The 22,677-nt window shown below is 43.8% G+C and overlaps 1 protein-coding gene across 3 annotated transcripts in view; it reads left to right on the forward strand.

Annotated features, from left to right (window-relative positions):
• The window catches only part of LOC128139637 (deubiquitinase DESI2-like), a 76,694-nt gene that overhangs the window by 26,670 nt on the left and 27,347 nt on the right, over positions 1–22,677 (forward strand). The window contains exon 1 of one of the 3 annotated variants that reach the window (XM_052782321.1): positions 20,287–20,410. The exons of the other annotated variants lie outside the window; for them this stretch is intronic. Coding sequence (XP_052638281.1) covers positions 20,348–20,410 — 63 coding nt within the window. The 5' untranslated portion in view covers positions 20,287–20,347. Of the gene's footprint in view, positions 1–20,286; positions 20,411–22,677 lie in introns of those variants that run through there. 3 annotated transcript variants of the gene reach the window in all.

Here is a 22,677-nt window from a genome sequence, read left to right on the forward strand (position 1 = left end):
AGGTTAAGCATGGGACTAATCTGATAAATCATTACCTCTGTCATTAACCTGCACTCTTGGGTAGTACTTGGGGTAAGAGCCTCAGCAGGCTGCTTCTAGTTGCATAAGCAGCAGCCTAGGTTGTAGATATTTCCAGGCAGGTGAGGTGCTTTCTTAGCAAATCACTTATCTAGAAAATGAAAGGCTCCATTGAGCTGCCTAAGCATAGACACCAAGGGCTGTTTTAGGATATCCATCTGACCTCTGGCTTCCTCACAGGAAAGGTCCAGGTCTCTTTCCTCATGGATCCTGTTTCATAGCTATCAACTTTGTAGAGATGTCTTGAATATTTTAGGGCATTTGAGTTGGCATGACATGCCCAGAGGTTCTGACATGAGTGCTACTTATGTGCTGGGGGAGGATCAGTAGTAGTTCTGCATTTGACTTCTACCATCCAGTGTGCTGATGCATCTGGAGTGACAGAGGCCTGGTTAAAATCCCTGAGGGACTCAAACACAACTGCCTCTTCATGCAGGTCTGCCATAGAAACAGACAGCAGGAAACTCTGGATTTGGTTGTTCTGGGTCTCTTGTGTCAAAACATTTAGGTTTTGTTTGAAATACTCACTTAGCAGAAGAGTGGATGTTTCCAGTGGATCCTAGCTATTCCAGAGGGTGTCCAGGCTGAAGCCAGGCTATAGTGTTACTCACACTTGTTCTCTGGCCCACTGAACCTGTATTTTATATGAAAGGAATCTTTTCTTTACTTCATATGAAAGAAAACTGCCTCACCATGAAGGACCGAGAAGGCCTGACTCCAGATACACTGTGAGAGGGTGATGCTGCTGCTTCCTTCTGAGGCAGGTGGAGGGCCAAATCCCCTCTGGCAGGCTGAGGGGGTTAGAAAGTTGGTCTGTATCATCCTGGACAAGTGTCTGGACTCCTGGTTATAAGGTACAAGCAGAAAGCACATGCTTTTCCTGGTAAGTAAAGGCCAACCTTGCTCTTCCCTCCTCCTATTGCTTTGTTTCCATTCAGGGCATCGTTAGACAGATGTCAGGCTTTGTTGCCCTGAGAGGATCTCTTCTGCCCTTTCGTCCGTAACTGGCTACCTAACCTGAAGAGTCAATTACTTGTGCAGCCTTTTTTCTGAGTCTGTCCCAGCACTAAGAGTACACAGGCTAGTACATCTTTAGAGTACCCCTGTGATGGAGGCATTGTGTAAAGGTGGGAAGGCAGTGCTGGAGGTTTCCAAATCTGCAGAGGCCAGAGCTAAAAATGCATGTCCTGAGCTGAAATCCACCCACCATCTGTCTCCAGTTCTAACGTTCATTGTTCTTGATTGCAGTGCCATTTGCTGTGCCCTTGTTCACTCTAATTTTTATGGCTGCTTGTTATCCAAGACAGCTGGCTATCTTCTCTTTGGGATGTGGAATAGACCTCTTCTGTTTTCTGCTGCTGGAGCACTGTGCCTTGTGTGCTTGCTACTGCGAGAATATTGGGGGCTAATGCATTGAGGAATGGGTTGTACCGAACTGAAACAGAACAGATTCATTCCAGTGTAAGCCAAGAAGAAATGGGCAAACTAAGCGGGTCCATTTCAAGCTCAGGTGTTTTGGGGACCAGAAGGAAGGAAGTACTACAAATCCTTTTTTTCCCCATGGGTCTCGTAATATAAGCAAAAGAGCTGTGACTTCTGCTGAGCAAAAGCCTTGGGAAGGATAAACAAATGCAAACCCATGGACCCATGAAAATTTCAGTTGTTTTTGTTGTCCAGGTCAAATTCTGTCTCTTCCCTTGGGCAGAGTGCTGCTGGCAGGAGATGCTCTGCATCATGGTAGCCAGAGGCCTTGGCAAAGCCCAGCAAGCAGGCAGGACGTGCCTTGCGGGACAAGGGAGGACAGAAAGGTGTTCATCCCAGCACCCTGTTAACTGGATTGCTCATACATCCCCCTGACTGCTGAGCATACTCTTCTGTCCCTTGTATTCAGGCAGAGCAAATGGGAGGGAACACTTCATCTGAGAGCTGAATCAAGAGGCAAGAGAAAAGGGGGATGGGGATGGAGAAACTCCTCATACTTCTCTCTTTCACAGTCTTCAACACCACAGGATCAACCAGAACTTGAACTTTTTCAACACTCTTTAAAACACCCTCTACTTCTGTGAGAAAGGCAAGGAAGCAGGAAGCAAGCTGAAGTAAAAGTGACATCCTATCTTCCAAATCCATCTCTGCAGTAAAGTTATGCTAGGCAGCTCACACGTCCACCTGTGACTTTTTACATGCTGTTTGTAATACAGCATGTTATTGAAATGCTTCAAGGATTCCCTTTGTAATGTGTAAATACTCTGAGATACGCAGTTCAGTGCCTATTGCAGCTGCTGTTTTGGATAATCTTGATACAGTTAAAGCTGTTGCTGGATCAAATAAATCTATGCAGGTGGAGTTTTTAAAGTTAATGTAAAGAACAATCTAATAGTCTCTAACACATCAGGTGCTTAAAAGTCCTGTACTTGGTACCTCTGAACTTGGATTCTACTTCTCATACCCACAGGATGTTAAAGCATGTTTCCAGCTGTCTGTTGCCTCTCCAGAGGTCTCAGAGGTGTCTCATTAAAGCTGATGTTAAAGCCTATTAAAAACATGAATGTAGCTTCTAATGATGCATCTCATTTAGGTGAGTTGTCACCAGCAATTGGCAGGCATCATGGCTGCTCTGGTCCCCCGGTGGCTAGGATAGTGAAAGCCACCTGGAGAAGTGCAGGATTATACCTTCTTCTGTGTTGGGAGACAAAAGACAAAGTGTCTTGAAAAGGCTGCCGACTTTCAGGGGCACACCAACTTTGTCACCTTGTCACCCGACCAGCTCGCCTCCCTCCCTCCTGCAAAGTGCAGCCTCAGCTCCTGGAGCTTGCAGATGGGAGGCATCTGTCCTTGGGCTCTCAGTGTCTCCAGCCAGTTAATTATTAATCATCACAATATCCCTTATGTTAAGCATCTGAACTGCCCATGAAGCATGGAGAACTGCTTTATCAGTTGAGTTGGAAAGGTTTTAGTGCCCTGCCACTCATTGTTTGTAAAGTTGTTGTTCTGTCGAAGAACTTAAGTGCCCAGAAGTGATAGTTAACTCAAATGAGCCCCACACCAGATGACCTGCTACTAGCAGGGGCAATAAATCTGTGAATTGGGAAACAAGAAAAGAAAGTTAAGCTCGTATTGTGGATCCTGCAACAGAACCCGTGCTGTACCATTGGATATGTTTAGAACTGTAATGCTACTGCAGTATAGGTATGTTGCCCATTATGAGCACCTACTGGGAAAGACACTTAAGTATTTAGCTCCCTTGAAAGATATCTGGGGGCCTCTTAAATCCTGGGGGGCACAGCTAATTTCCTGTGACTGTTGGCTGGGTGGCTGTTGTGCCTGTCTTTGGGATGCTGCTGCTTACCATTGCTCTAGAAACAGCGAGACATGTGAGCTTCTGTGGGGCTCTAGGACTTGCCTGCTCTCTGTATTCAGCTTGTATGCTACTCTAAAATAGAGAGACTGAACAGAGACAGAACAGAGAGTAGGCATGAAAGAAGAAAATCACTCAGCTTGTATCAAGGCACTTCTTACTATTGGGAGTACTCAAACATGAGAACCTGACCCCCCTGCTCCTTCTAGCTGGGACTATTCTAGTGGAAATCAAATGGCACCAGCATTATTTCTGGTTTAGTTTTGATAACATACATTGAAGCAGATCTGAAAATAAACCAAAATTCTGGCTACTTTCCACTCATCTGTAGGGCAGTTTTTACAAGGAATAAATTTGTTTCCTTCTGCCTATCTGCAGAAGCAGCACTTTAAATAATGTCATACTCTCAGGATCACCCAAATAAAAAGATAGGTCCTGAAGTCTGTCTTAGCAATGTGGCACAAGATACCTTCTCTAAACTGTGAAGCCTGCAGCTGGCACTTGTCACAGTGGTAGCTCTCACTAAGCACTGCCAGCCTCTGTGCCCTTTGCAAAAATTTGCTGGAGTACTCTGGAGGCTCTCTCCAGTAAGAGCATGTTTCTAATAAGTTGCTGAAGCTGACACCTGCAGGCAGTATTACACTTTCCTGCCACCATTTAAACTCCTACTGTGGTAAGACCTGGGTGATGCAGGTAAGCGACCCTGTTAAAACAGGATCACGCACACAACTTAAACTGTGCTCTTTAGTGTCCCTATGACATGATGAGGTCCTCAGGTACTTCTGTGTTCTCCTCCACCCTCCCTTCTATCCCAGGATGCCTTCATGCAGAGAGAAAGAAATGATGGTGGATCTGACAGGATGCTTTTTTGTCTCAGTAAATTGATGATAGATCGTCACTAATTAGCCCAGCTAGGGTCAAGCTCACTCTTATTTCGTTCTCTACTAAGATAGTATGATTGTAGGAGACCAACTCTTATTTACATGTAATAATAGATGGAGATGTTTTTTTCCTCCTTTCAGTTCAAACATAACATCGTGTTCAATGACACCACACTGTTTTGTGAAAAGTACAAGTGCTTTGAACATGTGGGAATCAAAAAGCTCTAAACAGATTGCATAATGCTGCCAACAAAGCATGTCCTTGGACCCTAGCCGAGAACAACCAAACCTTCATTTTGAGTAAAGCACTGGATGTTGAGAAAGAGAAATACCAAAGCTTTAGTCCTAGTTCCCACCTCAATCACACTTCCAGCAAGTCAATTCAATCTCTTTGCCCTGGGTTGTCTCACCTGTAAGATGGTAAAGAGCACTCTTGTTGGGGTGGGAGGAGATGCTTGTGGGATGCTTGAGAGGTTAAAACCCTTTTTGGTGTCTGGGACGTAACTGCCTGGGTTGATGTGGATCCCATAGGAATGGGAGGCAGCAGCAGGGTTTCTGGGTGGCGGGCTGAGGGGCAGCGGCCCTGCGTCCTGCTGGCAGCACCCGCCTGACCTGTGCCCAGGTGAGCCCGTGCCCTGTTGCAGCCTCACTCCTGCTGCCTCGGTGGCTCTCCCTGGGCCTCCTGTCAATCAGGAGGCTGTGGTCCCCCTCCCTTCCCCACCAGAGCTTGCTGGGGGAGGGCAGGGAGGATCTGCAAGCAGTCAGCCCCCACACCTGCTCCCGGCCTTGGCTTTTACTGCCCTTTGACCGCGCGTAGCAGATGAGGTATTTGGAGGCAGCTGCTATTTCTGTCATTAGCACCCAGACTTCCTAGGAGAAAACTGCTGGCTTTGTGACAGCTGAAATCTGATTCAGAGGAAGCTTTTTACTTCAGCATGTACAAAAGCAAGGGGAGAGTGAAGTAAGGGGGAGGGAAAGAGAGCACTCAATTTGCTATTCATTTAATTCTGTCAGGAAAGCCCAAGCAACTCGAGATGACAGTGTAAAAATTGCAGACACTCGTGTTGCAGCACGGTGGATACTGTTCAAGGGGTTGGGGGATGCAGAAACAGTGGGTCAGAAAACAACACAGCATGAGGGGGCTGTGTGCCATGCTTCTCGCAAGGATACATTAGCTCCCTCTGAGCAGTTCTGTGCTCTGGAGCCTGCTGATGGTACTTGCCAGTTTAAAGCAAACGTGAGTATCTCCATGTTGTGCTGCCATTGCAGGTGCTGGAACAGGAGGGTACCCAAGAGATCTGCTTAGCCTTCTCCACTCCAGCGCATGATCCTTTCTCCCTCTTCTCTAGTGTACTTCCCAGTATTTCTCTGGAAAAGGAAAAGGCTGTTGTTCCCACTCTGCAGCTGAGGCACTGGTGTGCAGAGAGGCTGGCTTGTCTGATTCTAGGACACCAGGAAATGGAATGAAGCTGCGTCAGGGGAAGTTCAGACTGGAGATTAGGAAAAAGCTCTTCACTGAGAGGGTGGTAGGTCACTGGAACAGGCTCCCCAGGGAATTGGTCACAGCACCAAGCCTGTCAGAGTTCAAGGAGAGTCTGGACGACACTCTTAGTCATTATGGTTTAGTTTTTGGTAGTCCTGCGAAGAGCAGGGAGTTGGACTTGACAGTCCTTACAGGTCCCTTCCAACTTGAGGGATTCTATGATTCGGTGCCTTGTTGCTGTGCTGTCCCTTGGGTTTTGATGTGAAGTTACGTTTGTGAGACTGTTCTTGCTCTTCTCCAGCTTTGGCTGCTGAAAATGCTCTGATTTCTTTTCAAGGACTGTGATAGAAGTTTCAAAGCAAAGCGTTTTATTGAGGGTTCCCAGTTTACCTGTGCTCCCCTTTGATGGAGTTCAGATAGCTTCTAGCACTGGAGGGAACTGTGGGTCAGAAGCACTCTTCCAGCACTCGGTCTTTTTAAAATGGAAGTGCAGGCTTTCTGTTGCTATCATGATTTCCAGTTTGAAAGAAAACTCCTAGGATTTCATTTTGTACTGTGAAGCCAACAGGATCAGAGATGGTTCTTCCCAAACCAATTAATTTACAGAGCAGCTCTGGTACCATAATTCAAGAGGCTTTCTGAAAATATGTCACTTAATAAACAGGGGTAGATGAGCCAGAGCATGAAAGATTAATGCCCCCCCCTTGTTTCCCATGACTCTGTACAAGCCTTGGACTGAGATAGGGAGAGGTAAGGAGAAACAGTCTGTCCTAGTTCTGCCTAATGACTCGACAACAGGATTGCATGCATGTTAATCTACCAAAATTTATCCTCTGCTTTAGAAATAAAAATGATACCTCTGGGCCAGCCTGAAGTCTCTATGCTGGCCAGTTTACACAGGTTATCATTTATTTTGATGGCTAATAGATTTGAAAATCTTCTTGTGTTTTTACTTGGGACTTGTCAAAATAAAATGCTACCTAGGATTTTAGGGGGATAGGAACACAGTTACATTACATGCTAGGGTTACAGGAGGTGATGTGGTTAAACACTGCATGCACATATGTGCTCTGGGGACAGCTTGACAGACTGCAGGCTTTTGGAAAGAACTAGTCTAGCAAAGGAGGGGGGAAAGAAGCATCTGTCAGTAAATAGATGGATAAAGATGCTCTGTGCTGCTTTTAAGAAGCACCAATCATCTTTATAACTTTGACAGGTGGCAATGGGGCAGGAGGGGAGGATGAGATTCAGACAATTGTGTGGGTGGTGAAATTAATCCTAATGAATTGGAAGAGCAAATCCACAGAGGGCAGAAAGCTTTGGATTTCTGCCCTGCTGGATATGGATAAATGCAAGAGAATCCCTTTTGCACGCAAGAGCTAATTGGGCAATTACAATGTAACCTCAAAACCTTTGCTTAAACTGTATCCTGACTATCAAAGTGTGAGGCCGATTCTCTTCCAGTGATTCATAAGGCTTGCCCGGAGTTTTTCAGATGGGTGTTTGAAATAGCTCCCCTCTTCATCTTTCCCTCTCTTCTGGGAAATAAGACCTCTCTGTTACTTCATCTTTTTTTTTTTTTTTTTTTTTTTTAAATCACTGCACTATGATGGGAGAACTCATTTCCAAGGCTTCCTTTCAATGTTTTCAGTCTTCTTCACACAGAAGAACACATGAACATAAGAATGGCCAAACTGGCTCAGACTAAGGGTCCATCTAGTCCAGTATCATTCTTCTTCTTCCCTCAGTGCCTGCTTGTGGCCACTATTGAAGATGGAGCAGCAGGAACATATATGACGTTTCCTTTTAACACTTTCACAGCTTCCAAACATTTTCAGCTCTGGGGCTTCTCTGAGCTTGATGTCTACCTCTCTACTAATCCTTGATGGCTCTTTCTTCCATTCAGTTCTCCTGAACAAATGTAACCTTTTGTATCATCATCCCTTGCCAGGGAACTTGCAGGTCTACTACCTAGTGAAAAGCCAAGTCCTTTTTTTTAATCTTTGGGTTTTTTTTTTTTAATGGCTTCCTTCTGATAGGTTTTACATCTGACAGAATAGTCAATTCCTATCTGCTTTTTTCATGCCACCTGCAGAACCCCACCATATCTCTTTGTCTCATGACTAGTTACATACTTAAAGACATTTTCTCAAGAATGTAATCAAAGACTTTTTTTTAAATGAGTTAACTATGTCAATGAGATCACTGATTTCTCCAAAGAATACCGAGAGGTGGGTGTCACAGGACCTCACCTCATAGAAGTCATGTTGATCCTTAACAAAAAGATCATATTTATTGTCTGTTAATGCTATCTTTTGTTATTGCTTCTACTAATTAATCCAGTCTAGATGCCAGGCTTGCAGACTTGTAATTCCCTGGCTGTCATGTGGACCTCTGTTTGAAGATTAGCATTACAGTTGCTACCTTCTGGTGCTCAGGTCCCAGAGACATTTTACATGAAAGGGTGCCCACGATCATTAGTAATTCAGCTATTCTGTCCCTGTGGTTCCTCTGTTACTCTTGGGTAAGTGTTGTTCTGCCCCTGGGATCCTCCAGGGCCAACTCTGTCTGTCTGTATCATACACTTGTCCATGTCAAGTTTAAACAGAGCCTCTTCTGATTTCCTCACTCTCCCTAACTCCTTCTACAAAAATAAAAGTGGGAGGTTCAGGCATGGGAATCTCACCAGTTTTCTTCTGGTGGAAACAAGAAAGCTCTGATGCAAAGATTTAATTTATTTTCTCTGCAACAGCCGTGTGAGGTCTGAGTTCTCCTTTTACAGCTTCGCTATCACATGGCCGTACAGACTTTTCTGACATGTTGGAGGAAGGATTGAAGAAATAGCTAAATGTTACAGGAGAGGCTATCTTTATCTTTTTTAGGTCCATCTAGAAGCTAAAAGTGACAATGTTTTCACCTGTTTTTGAAAGCACAGGGTCCAGAAGCCATTTGGATGAGGAATGACCAGTAAGAGAACTCTCTTGTCTGCAGTGCTCTCTGCTGGATACCTTGGGGTTTTCCCACCCCTAATTTGTGGGTTCATGTTGTCTCAATCTTTTATGGGAGTGCTCTTGAACTAAGGTTTGAGTGCTACAATGCCAAGCAGTTCCACACTCCAAAGAAATGGAGCATCTGGGTGCTTCCAAAAGTTTAGGTCTTCTTAAGCCTTTAAAACTCAAGACTGATTCCTGTTTACTTTAGCCATCTTCCAAAGGCTCACTTGTGATGTGAAGCATGTTATTCTCCATCCCACCTCTCTGCTGAACCTAGTTGGTGTTCTTTCTCTCGGAGGGAGTGTTTTTCTTTAGAACTGGCACCAACACAGCGATTCAGCATCAGGCTGGTCTTGCTCACATCCGTTGTGTATTGCCATCTGATCAAACGGATGAAAAAGAGCCTATGCCTTGCTAGGACTGAGTTGGAAGGGAAAGCAAAGAAGGTATTTGCAAGCACAGGTGCACAAACCCCGATGGTATTAGTGATCAAGTGAGGTAGAAACCATGGCTGCACGATTACACAAGCTAGAAATGAAGCTCATGTTAGAGTGTGTGGTCTTTTTTTAGAGAGGAAGAAGATACATCGGCAGCTAGGATTTATCTATCCAGCACTGTTTTCATGCTTGGTTATCCAGACATTGCTGCTGCTGAAGGGTAGCAAACCACACTGTGTATTTACTCTCATTGTTCACAATGTACAAATGCACCTTGGAGGATAAAGTAAGCTGGGGGAGAGTTAAAAAATTTGCATCTTCTGTAATTTAGTTGCTGAAGGAGGCTGTCCTCTGAGCATGCTAACTATTGCTACAGAAAGCATAGGCATTTCTAGGGATTCAGCAGCACTCCTGGGCAAGTGACCATGTTCTGGAAGGAGATGGTTAGGAGAAGATTGTTCCCATAAGGAGACCTGCCAAGGACAAATCTATAGTGCTGCAACTTTGGTGCAATACTGGGCCTGTTTCTAGGCTTGATTACTAAAATGCCGTATGTGAAAGAAGGCTGATTGTCAGTCTGTCCATGGCTGGCTTTGTACATACTCTTGGGCATGTTTGCTTGTTGCTAGCAGGACACCTCATGTAAACCAGAGAGTTAAAACACTGCTGTTCCTAGGACTTCATTGTATATGTACAGACTGTAGTTATATGTTTGCACATGTGATGCAAGAGCAAATATATCCTATTTGCTTGTGCAAGTTTTATCTCTGTTCTCCTGTGGAATGAGGTAACACTCTCCTGCTTACGGCATGCTAGCGTTTGCCTTGTCCTGCTGTTAATGGATTATTTGTGATACCAACTACTAGCCCCAGCCATGAACTGGGATTCCACCATATTTCATGAAGACACTGTATAAATGGGAACCAGAGAGAGACTTCTGGCTCCAAAGAGATTACAGGCTACTTTTCATCTAGATCTGATAGGATGCATGCAAACAGCGATTGATTTAACTCCATCTGGCAACCCTAACCCCTCCTTCCAAGATGAGATCTCCCACTGATGCAAACATTCCTTTGGTCATAATGCCCAGTCAAATGCAACTTTGTTTCCTCTATGAAGTTTTATACTGACTAATTTTTTTTTTTTTTATCCCTTTTTGGTCTCTTCCAGTAAGTGAGGCTGAGCAAGATTTTTGAGGTGTTAAAGGGAAGCACAGTAAAATGAATTATATAAATGCTACCGAACTCATACTTTATAGAGCAAACAGAAGTTTCACATAAGATGAAATATATCGGGCTGGGCTGCTGATCTTATTTGTTTGATGAATCTGTTTACCTCTTGCATGCATCCATCTAACTTGGGAGAAGGCAGATATATGGAGTGGGAACTGAATGGTCTCAGACCTATCCATTCATCACTTGCATGATGCATCACTTGCATGACTTTCATTGCTGGAGTGTCCAGATACTTCCCTGTTATATAGGAATAGAAATCTTTATTTTCTCTTGGTCTGCAGGATAATTAGCTTAATTTATAGGTTTATGACCATTTGTATTCCCTAGCTTGCATGAGTGAACTTAAAGAAAACAACACAGGAGAACTGAGATCCACATCTGTTGTACAATACCCTTCATCTCTTGCGGGAGTTGTGTCCATATCTAAGCTGAGCCTGATTGTATGGAGTTCTGCTCTTGCTCTCCTGCCCTATAGATCACTCTGGAAAGAGTGTGGTAATTTTTTTCGGTCTCTGGTTCTCTGGGAAGCATTCTTTGGTGAATATGGAATATGACTTATGTGTGTAGTATCCTATTAAGAGTGTGGGCTCTTATTTTTGGTACTAATCAAAATGAGCGTGTGCTTGGAGCGTGCTGCTTCACTCCTAGAAACGAGTTACAATCTGCTTTTGAGAAAGGTAGTGGGCCATTGTCAGCTAGGGCTGAATAAGGCCTTGTTTTCCTACAATAGATATCTGGGCATCTAGAAAGTTCTTAAAAGGGCCAAACTAGGGGGATAGTTTAATCTGAGAGCAGATGTCTTTGATATTAGGGGATGTTGTGAGCTAGATGAGACATTTACAGTGCTTACCTCTTTTTCCTATGGTAGCCTGGCCACAGTTCAGATTAGAAGTCTACTCTGCATGCAGGAGAATTTTTTGGCAGGTCTCTGAGGTATCTGGCAGACAATACCATTTGCATCCCATGGTACAAATATACAACCATTTCTCTTTTCACTAAAATAAATAGAAGCCAAGATGTAGTTGCAGTATCTAATGGATTTTTATAGAAATAAATACAAATGGTGGGGAGGAAGGGGAAGGAATGTTCCCAGTGAAACCTGCTACATAAGGCAAATTCTCCTCCTTGATCTTACTGAAGTATTTCCTTATCTTCCCTCTTCCCCTTCAATCCCCGATCTCACTGAGTACATTTCAGATGTGGAGATACCCTCAGATGCATGTCCATGAAGAAACCAGTTGGCTGAATCACTAGGGTCATTTCAGGTCTGTTTCTCGATGTATGCAACACACAGTGGACTAGCACAGCAGATTTGCTTTAGCACAAGTGTAAAATTATTACTGTGCCCAGCAGAAGGTAAATATTTAGGGCAGCCGGAATGCTGGTCCAACACTGGTCTCATACATGCTGTGCTGTTTAGGAGGTGGAGGCAAGGAGAAGAAAGCAAGGATAACTTAGTGTTTTCCAAAGAAGCTGCACTGGCATGTTTGTGCCTCTCCCTATGCAAGGGTGTGTGTGATGCTTGGGAGAAGCAAGCACAGAGGCCATCCCTTTGAAGGGACAAACACCCATATTTTAATTTGAAATGGTTTTCACCCTAAGCAATATCTTCATAGTACTAAACGGTGATGATTTGTTGCCAGGCACTGCTGCTAACGATCATCTCTGTCTTTCAGCAAGGGATGGCTATTAAATGGTATTGCAGAGCTGCATGTCCAGTGCTGCTCATTAAATAAAGACAGTGGGAATCCTTGGGAAAAAAAAAAAAAAAATCCCCTGTAGCCCTCAGACAAACCAGAGCAGAGCACATTACATCAGAGTCGTTAAGATACTCCCACAGCTTTTAAATTTTTTCCCAGCCATCATAGCATGCTGCACATATATTAATCATTCTGTTGCATATTCATATGGGGGGCAAAAGTATCCTTAAAGCAGTTTGTCAGCATCCAATAGCTAAATGCCAACAATCAGAAATTATTACTCATTTTCAAAACGATTAGTGTTTAGTATCTTTGGTCATTTTAAACAGTGCTAAAATCACTCAGCATAGAAGCCCTTGGGTCATGAGTTATAAATGAGTTTCTGTCTGAACTTCCCCAGTCGTTTTTATATCAGTTTTGTGCTTTGCAGAAGATAATTATTCCAACAACCCAATTTAGCATTGGGCTAGGTTATACAGCTACCCCTTCTTAAGACAGTTCCCTTTTCAAGGAAAGGTTCCTTGCTCCACTCCTTTTTGTTTGTTTGTTTGGTTTGGTTTTTTAAATTGTCGTCCTCAGACCAGCAGAAACTGGGTTTTTGGGGGAAAGTGTATTTGAATCTGCATGGCACAACAGCATTTTATCGTTGTTATATTCAGGTTCCTTGCTTTCTGTTTTATCCCTTAAATTCTAATCTGGAGACATCACTGCAATGCGATTCTTCGGTAATTGTGCTGGAACAGCAGAGAGAGAGAGAGTGTGTATGATTATGGCAAAAAATGCACCCATATCCTTTTTCTTGTAGGAAAAGATAATGCAGAGAGATGAGACACTGTGTGAAATTGGCACTGTATTTGAAGAGTTTTATCCAAGACAGGACAAAGCACTGTAGGGAAAAAGAACAAGTCACTAGCTGCGGGAATCTGTATTTCCCAATATTTTTCTAAGCTAAGCTGGTTAGGCATGCTGCCAGCCAGGCATGGCCCCTGGAACCTCTCCAGGAAAAAAATCTCAGCTCACATTGTGAAAGGGTTTCCCCCATCCATGCTGGAGAAGAGATTCCCTTCTCAGAAGCTTAGAGATAAATATTGATTTTTTTGCTATAGCAAACTAATGCTACTGGCATGCAGTCAATTTCTGTCATGGGCACCACAAAGTGTTTTGAACATGTGCCACTATGCCACACCAAAGCCAGCATGGAGTATAGATTCCTTAGGTGCAAAAGAGCCCCCATCCCACTCTTTGCTGCTGCTGCTGCTCTTGGCTCACAGGACAGGCACAACTGGTTTTGGCAAGTGAGGGGGAATGGGGCAGGGAGTGAGAATTTACATGCCTATGTGACATGTAAGTGCTGGACTGGATTTTGGCCTTACATAGCACTGGCATGGAGAGGAGATCTGGGGATTGTTACTTTCTTTTTTATTTTCTGTAGGGATCCAGATTCGCTTGTGGGTAGGCTTAACTCCTGGGTATGAGGTGCTATTGCTGCCATTGGGACCCCCAGGGTGAGGCCTATGTCTGCGAACTTCCAGCAGCAAGCAATCAGGGTTGAAAAGGAGAGCGGGGATCCCTATCTCTATTGGGGATTCTCATTATCTGAGTATGGAGCCCACCTGTTCTAGCTGTAGTGGAGTGGGAAGGTCTTCCATTCAGGTTCCTGATACTGATGGTGTTAAACACTTCAGGGCAAATGGCAACTTGAAGAAGAATGTGGAGGATGACAGTTTTGAATTTGAATGTAGTATCATGCTGATGAAATTTTAGTTTTGACCTGGTCTAAAGTAAATCTGTAGTATGTCCATAGCAGAGCAGGGAATATGAACCTCTCAAGTCCTTGTTTGACATCCTAGCTGTGGGACTATCCATCATTAGTTTGTCTAGCGATGTTCAAACATGCTTCCACCTCCTGTTTGAACCCAAGATTTTTTTCTCTGCTTTTTTTTTTGGCAAAAATTTTCTTTCCTTTAACATCTGTGTGCCTCTCATTTTTTAACTTTTTTTTTTCTACTGAAGATGTCAGCTTTTGTCTAACAAATGTAAGCCTGCCAGCCTGCAGACTCCTTTGAAGTAGTTTGCTGTCTCCCTTGGGTCTCTGCACAACAGGTTGAAAACAATATGTTGTTGTGCTCTGCATTAATGGGGTGGAACAAAAGGAACTATTTATTCCATTGCCTGTGGTGTTCTTGCTCCTTCTGTGACATCATAAAGGGACTTCTTATCCCTTTGTGATGACTGTAATTACAATGACTTTGTTGTTATCTCAGTCCTCTCCAAGTAGTTATCCATGTAGGAACTTGGCAGAAGTCAGAAGTTGTTTTAACTAGTTTCCTATACTTGATATAAAGATAGTAGATGTCCCTGCCTTGTGTATCTAGGAGGCTGTTGTCCTTGGTGAAAGCATTAATGAATTGGGTTGCAATGCAAATATGAGTACAGTGTTGGCAAAAAGAGGTTTGACTTTTAAGGCTAGGACTCCTCAGGAGACAGTTCAAGCTGAAAAATCACAGCCGAAACTTTTAAAAGCCTCCTCCATGTTCTTTTTCTCTAATTCTGTTTGTCAAATAGGATGCTAGTTTTTCAGTAGGTTATAGTGTCTTTGCCGAAGGAAGCCACTGTGATATCCCTCTTCAGAAGAGGAACTGTGGTGGGTCAGCCTCACTCCTTTCCACTTCAACAAACCTCGTGACAGTCCTGTAGATCACTTCTTTTTGGTGGGCAGTATGGAAGTCTTGTTGGATTGTTAACCTTTGAGCCAGGATGTTGAGCTCATCTCTGCTCCCGATTTGCTGTGTCTTTGTAGTCATAGCACAAGATATATGCTGGTATTTTCTTCCCCTACCTCTAAAATGAAGAATGTTTTCCTGCTTCACACAAATGCTGTGAGGCTTAACAATTTAATGCTTGTAAAGCGTTTTGAAATCCTAGGAAGAATTGCAAAGTAGAGAAGCAGAGTGTTGTTGAATCACCTGATCTGAGACCATAAAAAAAAAACAACCAAAACCTTTGAGTATATCTTTAAATTTATAGAAAGTGTATACCTCAATAGTTGCCTTTTCTGCCATACACAGGAGCAATGCTCAGCCTCGTGGTTTCCAGAGTAGCAATTCCTGAGCAACTTTCCCCCCTAGTATTACATCAGAGAGGTTTACTTCTCCAGGGATAGGCAAAAAGCCAGATGATAATGAACCTGCTCCCCCCTGCCCTGGCTTTGTTTCTTTTTGGTTTTTAATCCTTTCATCTTTACAGAAATTTCTAGCTCTGAGTCAAGCTTGATTCCTAATTCCTTCCACTTGGTAGTCATCTCAGAGTTTTTCTCCCCACTGCTGTTCTACCTCAGCACAGTATGCTTTCAGATGGCAGCACTTAAGGGAATGTTCCTTCCAAAATAAAGTTAAAAGTGGCCTGCATGCAGCCAATCAAAATTTTCAAGGTCATATGTCTGACAATAGGGGCTTTATTGTTAGTCTATTGCATTCCCCCCCTTCAGGATGGTCACAGCCTGCCACTTTGGAGATGATTCTCCCTTCCCCTGCCACTGTCTTGATACGGTTTGGAGAAAAGGCAGACTGATCTTGGCAGGTATGCAAGCCTTATCATATGAAATGAGGACTGAGTATGTTTGTCTGGATCACCTGGCAGGTCTGAGTGACTGTCAGAGGATAACTGAAAGAAACACCATTCGGGAAGAAGAGCAGACACTCCTGTCCACCAAGCCATGGAGCCTTGCCCCTTGTTAATAGGATGAGCAGACAGACTTTTTTTTTTGTCATAGGTATTAATTTTCTCCCCCAAAGGCTCTGATGGCTGTACCTATGAATTGGATCCTGCTGAGCAATACTTCGTTCCTGAATTACTTATGAATGGAAACAGCAAAGTGGAGGGTGTTTCCAACTACTGTGTTTCAAACTATGCCATTGCTTGAAAGATACCAGTGTTTTGGATGTGCTCAGTAGAAACCTGAGAAGAGACCGCCTTAGGTGGTCAGGCATGGACTGTTGGTGTGCCTGAGCTAGCCAAAAAGTAGGTATTTGTGTTTGGCCAGGCAGGAACACTCCAAGAAAGAGCAAGCCAGTGAGGAAGAATTAGTGTCATATTAGCATTTTGCTACTACGGGAGACACATTTAGGAACCTGAGCAGGGATCTAGATGAGCCCTTGGTAGAAAAGTCTTAACTGCCAGTTTATTTGGTGGCATGGATTGCTCAATCTCTTCTCCTGCAGCTGTTTACATGTACATGTATCACTTTGATGGAGAAGCTCTAGTTGGTGATTAGGATGTTCATCCTGGATATGAAAGGCTGAAGTTCAAATCCCTGCTACCAATTTGCCAAAGCAGAGAGAGGAACTCTGCTTGTCAGTGCTTCAGGGACACGCTACAGCTGTTAGGCAATCGGCAGTTCTGTGGGGGGCTTGGGGTGCATGTTACCTGCAGCCTGATTCTCTGAACAAAGGCAGATGCTTTGGCCTAGGCAAAACCGATATGTCAACTGCAGTGCATTTTGAAAGGATGCACTAAACGTCTGTTTTCCCTCTGTAATGCTGGACATCACAACAGGGCTAGTCTCTTCTTTGGAGAGAAAGACTGGTAGAGGTCCACAGAAGACAGCAAGGATCCTTACCAACAAGGAGAAGGAGGTGTTAATGTTTCCTGGTCTGAGCAGGGCCTAGCCACAGCATTACTCCACATCTGAGAAATCATTTAACAGCCCTATTTATTATTACCGTTCTAAGTTACATCTTTCCTGCAAGATGAAGGGTGGAGAGCCCTGAGGCCATATTGCTGACCCTACTGGGCCTGCCAGGACCAAGCTGGTTCCAGACCTAAAGCATCTGCGCTGTGCTTCAGACATCTCCTGGTGAACTGGGGTGTAGGGTATTTATCTTCCTATGTTTCTTTTCAAGTGACCTGAATCCTCTTTGATGGGAAGCCTACTTCCTAACACACTCTGAAGACTTGGCTGAGGGCTTACAAAGCACATAGCTGTGCAGGGTCTGAAATATGCTCAGCTGAGGATGTTAACATCCTCCTAGATGTTAGCAGAGGAAAACATGTCGGACCATTCAGTAGTCTGTCCTGCACAGGCACATTAAGGCTTTCTTGGTATCTGGCTTTCAGTCATACACATGTTTTCTTGTGCTTTCTTACTGCTAGGAAACTTCTAAACGCTTAGCCAAAGTCTCTTCTTTTTAAGCTGAGTATGTTACTCCTACTCGAATCCTTTCATATCATTCTTAAGAAGTCTTTTCCCATAATTCATGTCAGCCCTTCAAATGTTTGCAAATTTGTCATCTGTAGTCATTGCTTTGCCAAGCTGTTAACTCTTCTGAATTAATTCTCTTATAAGTCAGTCTCGCCATTTCCCTGATAGTTTTGCTGCTGTTCTTTTTGAATACCTCTCAATTTGTCATTGTGAATGCATCTAAGGCAAAGGCATTATCACTTTACTAAGTTTATAACACATCCAAGTTTCTCAGGCACATTCCCTGAGTAAATACACTTCAGTGTAATCCTGCAATTGGATGCTTTTTTTTCTGGCTTCATGTACTTGAGATTAAGACTGTACGTGAAAGTTGTCAAAACTAAGGAGATACATGTGAAGTGGTGTGCAATAGCATGGATAGTCCTTCTGCAGAGCTGCTTATGAGACCACTGTCTCGAACAGGCTCTCGGCACTGGCACGTGCTGCACCCATGTCGCACAAGTCCCCCTCAGTGATTTCTGTTTGATGGCCCCAGTCCCACCCCAGCCCCTTCAGCTGACTCCTTCAGGCAGAGTCAGGACTGAGGTTAAGGGAAGCAGATGGAGGTTTGAAAAATGGCATGTTGCTTCTCATATGGCACAAACAATCTACTACAAATACCATGTTGTGTACACAGACACCCAAGCTAGGCCATTAGTGTCGTGACTGGTGTGACAAACCCTTGGGCTGGTAGATTAACTTCTGCTGGCTTCTGTGTGAACTTGCAAACAGGGATGTTCATTCTGCAGGGACAGAAAATGGTTGCTTAACTTGCCCAGCTAGTTGCCCTATCTCTCCATTGGTAAGGCAGGTTCTCACTCAAGCTCTGAAAAATAGATTGGATGAGTATTTACTGTCTCCAACAAGAGTCAACTGTATTTACTGCAAAGCATGCTGGATCAGCTACCTTCTAAATCGCAGGCTACAAATGTGCATGGCTTGAGGCAAAAGATACACAGTGGTAAAATTCCTCCCAGATGTTGCTGCAGGAAGGAAGCTCTGCTCAGGACAATGCCTGTTGTCAGTGCAACGTGGTAGAAAGTGGAACAGTAATGGAGAAAGCAGAAAATTATAAAAGACTTCAAGTAATACCAGTATATTGAGCCAGGACTGTGCCTGCCCTTTTGTAGGATGAGTCTGTAAGTGGAATCACTGAAGGTTTCCCTAAATCTTGTTTGTTATTTTAAATTAAAAACATTTAACTAAAAATATTCTGAATACACCCAAAAGTTAACTGCTGAAATGCATACCATTTCCTTTCTGCAGCATGATTAATATTTTCTTCTGTCCTGCTATTCATCCAGTAAAATCACATTGCGTCACAACATTGAGGCATAAGTAGATTTTCAACTCTCCCTCAGCAGGAGCATCAGTTTTTAATCTACATACAGAGTTTTAGAAGCCACTGAAGTAAGCTCTTTATGCTTCATGATTGCAAAGATTTCAGTGTTGGCTCATGCATCAGGCAATTCAGAAGCATATTATAATGTCTGAAAAGCCATGGCAACCTCCAAAGAAATTTCTGTGAAAAGACAGCTAAGGAATGTATTTAGCCCAACCTGAGAGGAAAAGATCCTTTACAGAGCAGAACCTGGCTGAAATGGAAGAGCTGCTGAGACAGTTGGCTGTTGCAGTCCTACAGAGGCTTGGCCTGTTGTTCCTCTCAAGGGTGCAGTTGAGCATCTTGCCTTGTGTGCGTCTCTTCCCTTAGCATTTGTGAGTTTGCATGAGGGAATTTGTTTAGCACTATAAGTTGTAAATTTCAGGCTGTCATTTCCCAGAAAATTCCCGGTCTGTTAGAGTGTATTATCCTGAAGGGTGGAGAATTGTCCTCAGCAGCAGCTCTTTTCATTCAAAATGCAGCAGGGTGGAGTCAGCTGCACACCAAGAGATGCCTTGTCTTTTTCTTCTTTCTGTAATGTGACTCTGCTCCTCAGATGTCTATTCTCCAGCCAGTTCTCCTGTCCCAGTCCAAGTCTGAAGTGTCCCAGTCCAAGTCTGAAGTGTCCCAGTCCAAGTCGGAAGTGGGGTCCTTGTATAACCCTGTATCCCTGCTTCATCAGAGCTACATCAAGCTCTCTGGCTGCATTGAAGCTGCAGATTTCTCAGTACTTGGATGCTCTCCTGGAAGAAAACCTGTAGTTCCTCAAGCTTTGATCAGTTCTGCCAGTTGGGTTGTTTGTAAACAGGCCAATGCCCACATTCTGGGAACTGTTTTTCTTGAGACTTACAAGTTATTGCCTATTGCAACTGGAGGCTGAGCCTGTCTGTAAACAGAGACCTGCTTACTGCAGTATTTTGTTTCTTTATCTGGCATTTTAAGTGAAAGTTAGCATACCTGACTAAAGCAGGCGCTTTTGGCTAATTGGATTTGGAGTGACGTGACGGGTTGTCACACCCTGGTCCATGACTTGCAGATTGATAGCTTTTGCCAACAGCAAAGAGAACCTGACATAAGAGGTGATCCTCCAGCCAGGAAAAGTCACAGTCTGCGTGTGCTGGAGTGAGGGCCCACCCAGATTTTTCCCAGGTATGAAGTACTAAAGACAGGTCTGTGTTATCACCCCTCTTCTCAATACTCTGCTACGCTTCTTTTTTTAGTTGCTGTTCTGCCCACATGCATTTAAATCCTTTCCTGCTTAATCAGTATTCACAGTATATTAGGAAAATAGCGTTTTAGGCTTGGTGACTATACAAGCCTTGGACCTCTGGAGAACTGAGTGTAAGAGACACAGGTCATGCTGAAATGAGCTTGGGTCTCGTCCAATTGCTAAAGAAAACTTACTAATAGCAGTCATGCTGTATAATTTGATGTCATCCCACATGATAGTGAGTTTTTATTACTAGAGCTCCAGGCCAGAAGGGGTGAAGAGCAGAAGGACTGAGACATTGGCAGAACTGTTTGCATGCCTAGAGCTGTGGAACATAAGTGAGCACTACTGCAATATGACTGAAGCGCCTTGGCAAAGATCTGCGGGAAGACCCCTGTCCTGCATGTCTGTAGTTGAGGTAATGCTTCCTTCACCCCTGCAGGCATTACTCAGTGAATAAAGTCTGATCTGTTTTGGGCTTTCTCCTTCCACCTCTGTGGGCCCAAGATTCTGGATCCTGGTTTAGAAAAATGTATTGGGGGAAACGGAAACTCTTCTGAAGTTGCTGACCATATAGGGCTGGGATTTTACTTGCTGGTTTCTTGAAGTGATATTCTTTAGCTTTCCCCTCTAGTTTTGTCTTTTGTGCTCTCATATTTCACATCTGGATCAACGCATCTCAGAAAATAAATCTCAGAAAATAATGCCGAGATATTACTTTGGTGTTCCCTGGCTGGTCTCCTGCATGAATCTGATGTTGCCTTTAATACTGGCTTTTGTGTTGAGCTTTAACATTGCAGAGAATTTTCCTGGTGTTTGAGATATGACCGATCAGTGCATTTATTAGTACACATGCTCCTCTGCACGTTTTCGTGAGGCTGCCTAGGTAAGTTGACCGCAGGGGCCAAGCACTGCTAAGCCCAGGACAAAGCCTCTGGGAAAAGGCTTTACACAGTGTATAAAGGCAGAGATGTGAAGAAATGCTCCTTGCCAGTCTGACTCCTTTCATGGAGCACACTAGTTAGCAGCTGGAGCCCTGGGCGTCCTCCACTTGGATTTGTTGAGCCAAGGGTCTCTTCTGCATTGAGCCAGCTTCCCCATCCTACAGAGAGGAGACACCTCTGCAAAGGAGAGCTGGGTCTTACAGTGTGTGACTTGGCCCTCAAAGACGAAAGGATTAAAATCAAGCCTAAGTGGAAGGGCAGACAGTCTGTTGTTGGACTTGTGTTGGCAGGAGTGCTCCATGAAGACTAGCAGAGGATGAGGTGATTTGGCCATTTCTTTCAGTCCCTTAACATGCTCCTTGCTCACTAGCAATGTCAGAATATCATCTGTATCTCTTGTCCTCCTTTACTGGTTTTTTACTTCCTCCTAGAAGCAAAGCTTTCCCAGTGGATTCACGGGGAAAAGGAAGTAATTCTACTGAATTATAGGCAGATGGTGCTTTGAGAGGAGATAAGGTTAAGTTAGTTACTGGTTTATCATCTGCACCCATCCTTGGTAAAGGTGTCTTGTTCAAAGCAGCGTGTTTGCATACATGGACAGCAGAGCAACCAGACTAGGTCAGAGCAAAGCTCTATCTAGCCTGGTATCCTGGCTCAGCTGCTGATTGTATGTGATGATACCTAGTGAAGAGCAGAAGAGCACAGCAAGGATCTATGACACTGAGTACTCGGAGTTTACAACTATTTGCCAAAACCAGATTTATTTAGCAACTCCCAGTGGATTTCTTTTCTATATGTTCATACAGATGATAAGAAAGGATGGGTTAGTGTCTGTTTGGTAGTGAATGGATCTGGTGGAGTGGAACATCCAGTCTGTACTGGAGTGATAAATGGAATGTTGCTTAGTGTGTTGGCTGCTCAGAGAAAGTAATATCTGAGATATTCACAGAGGTGGTCTTGTCTCCAGCCTCTAGGGAGCTGGTTAGTTAAGCCGCTCAGCACAGTGATGCAGTAAAGATTTTGGTGACACACCGTGGAAAACAATGGTCTGAAGTAGGGAGGTAAAGAGAAAGTTAGTGACAGAAACTTCAGCATTATAGTATGATATTAATTGATGGTAGAAGTTAGTGGTTACATGGATGGGCCTCTTCTATCTGGAAACCTATGTTTCTGGTAGGAGTTCCCCAGAACTCCTACTCTGAAAAGTCCCAGGATGACATAATCTGCTAGTATCACACCATCTGCTTCTCCATCCTAGACCTACCAGAAGCATATCAATACAATGAAGCTTTTAAGCTTCTTTCCTTTCTGGAAAGTTAGGTCATGGTTCGCTCTCCGAGTGGGACTTTCACTTCTACCTTTATGTGAAAGATGGATAAATGAAGGGAATACACAACAACTGACTCAGAGTATCTGCCAGAATCTAAATTATCTCACCAGATACTCTGATCTCTGAACCAAACAACCAGGAAATCAGGGAAGACTTGAATAAAAACTGGAAAATTTCAAATTCGACTTCATCAGGGACCAGCATTAAAAGCTCTTAACTGATACACTACAAACTATAAATGCAAAGAGGTTCCTCTCTGCGTTTGAATTTTGAGTCCTGAGCTATCTGCTGCTTTTGTGAAGCAACTACACTCTGGTTAGCTTTCCTCCCTCCCTCTCTTAGCTTCTGAGCTGTTCTCCGTCTCTGTTGAAGATGGAAATGAGACAGAATGCTCCAAGTCTCTCCATGTAG

Source organism: Harpia harpyja, chromosome 3 (genome assembly GCF_026419915.1).
Source record: "Harpia harpyja isolate bHarHar1 chromosome 3, bHarHar1 primary haplotype, whole genome shotgun sequence".
NCBI lineage: Eukaryota > Metazoa > Chordata > Aves > Accipitriformes > Accipitridae > Harpia > Harpia harpyja.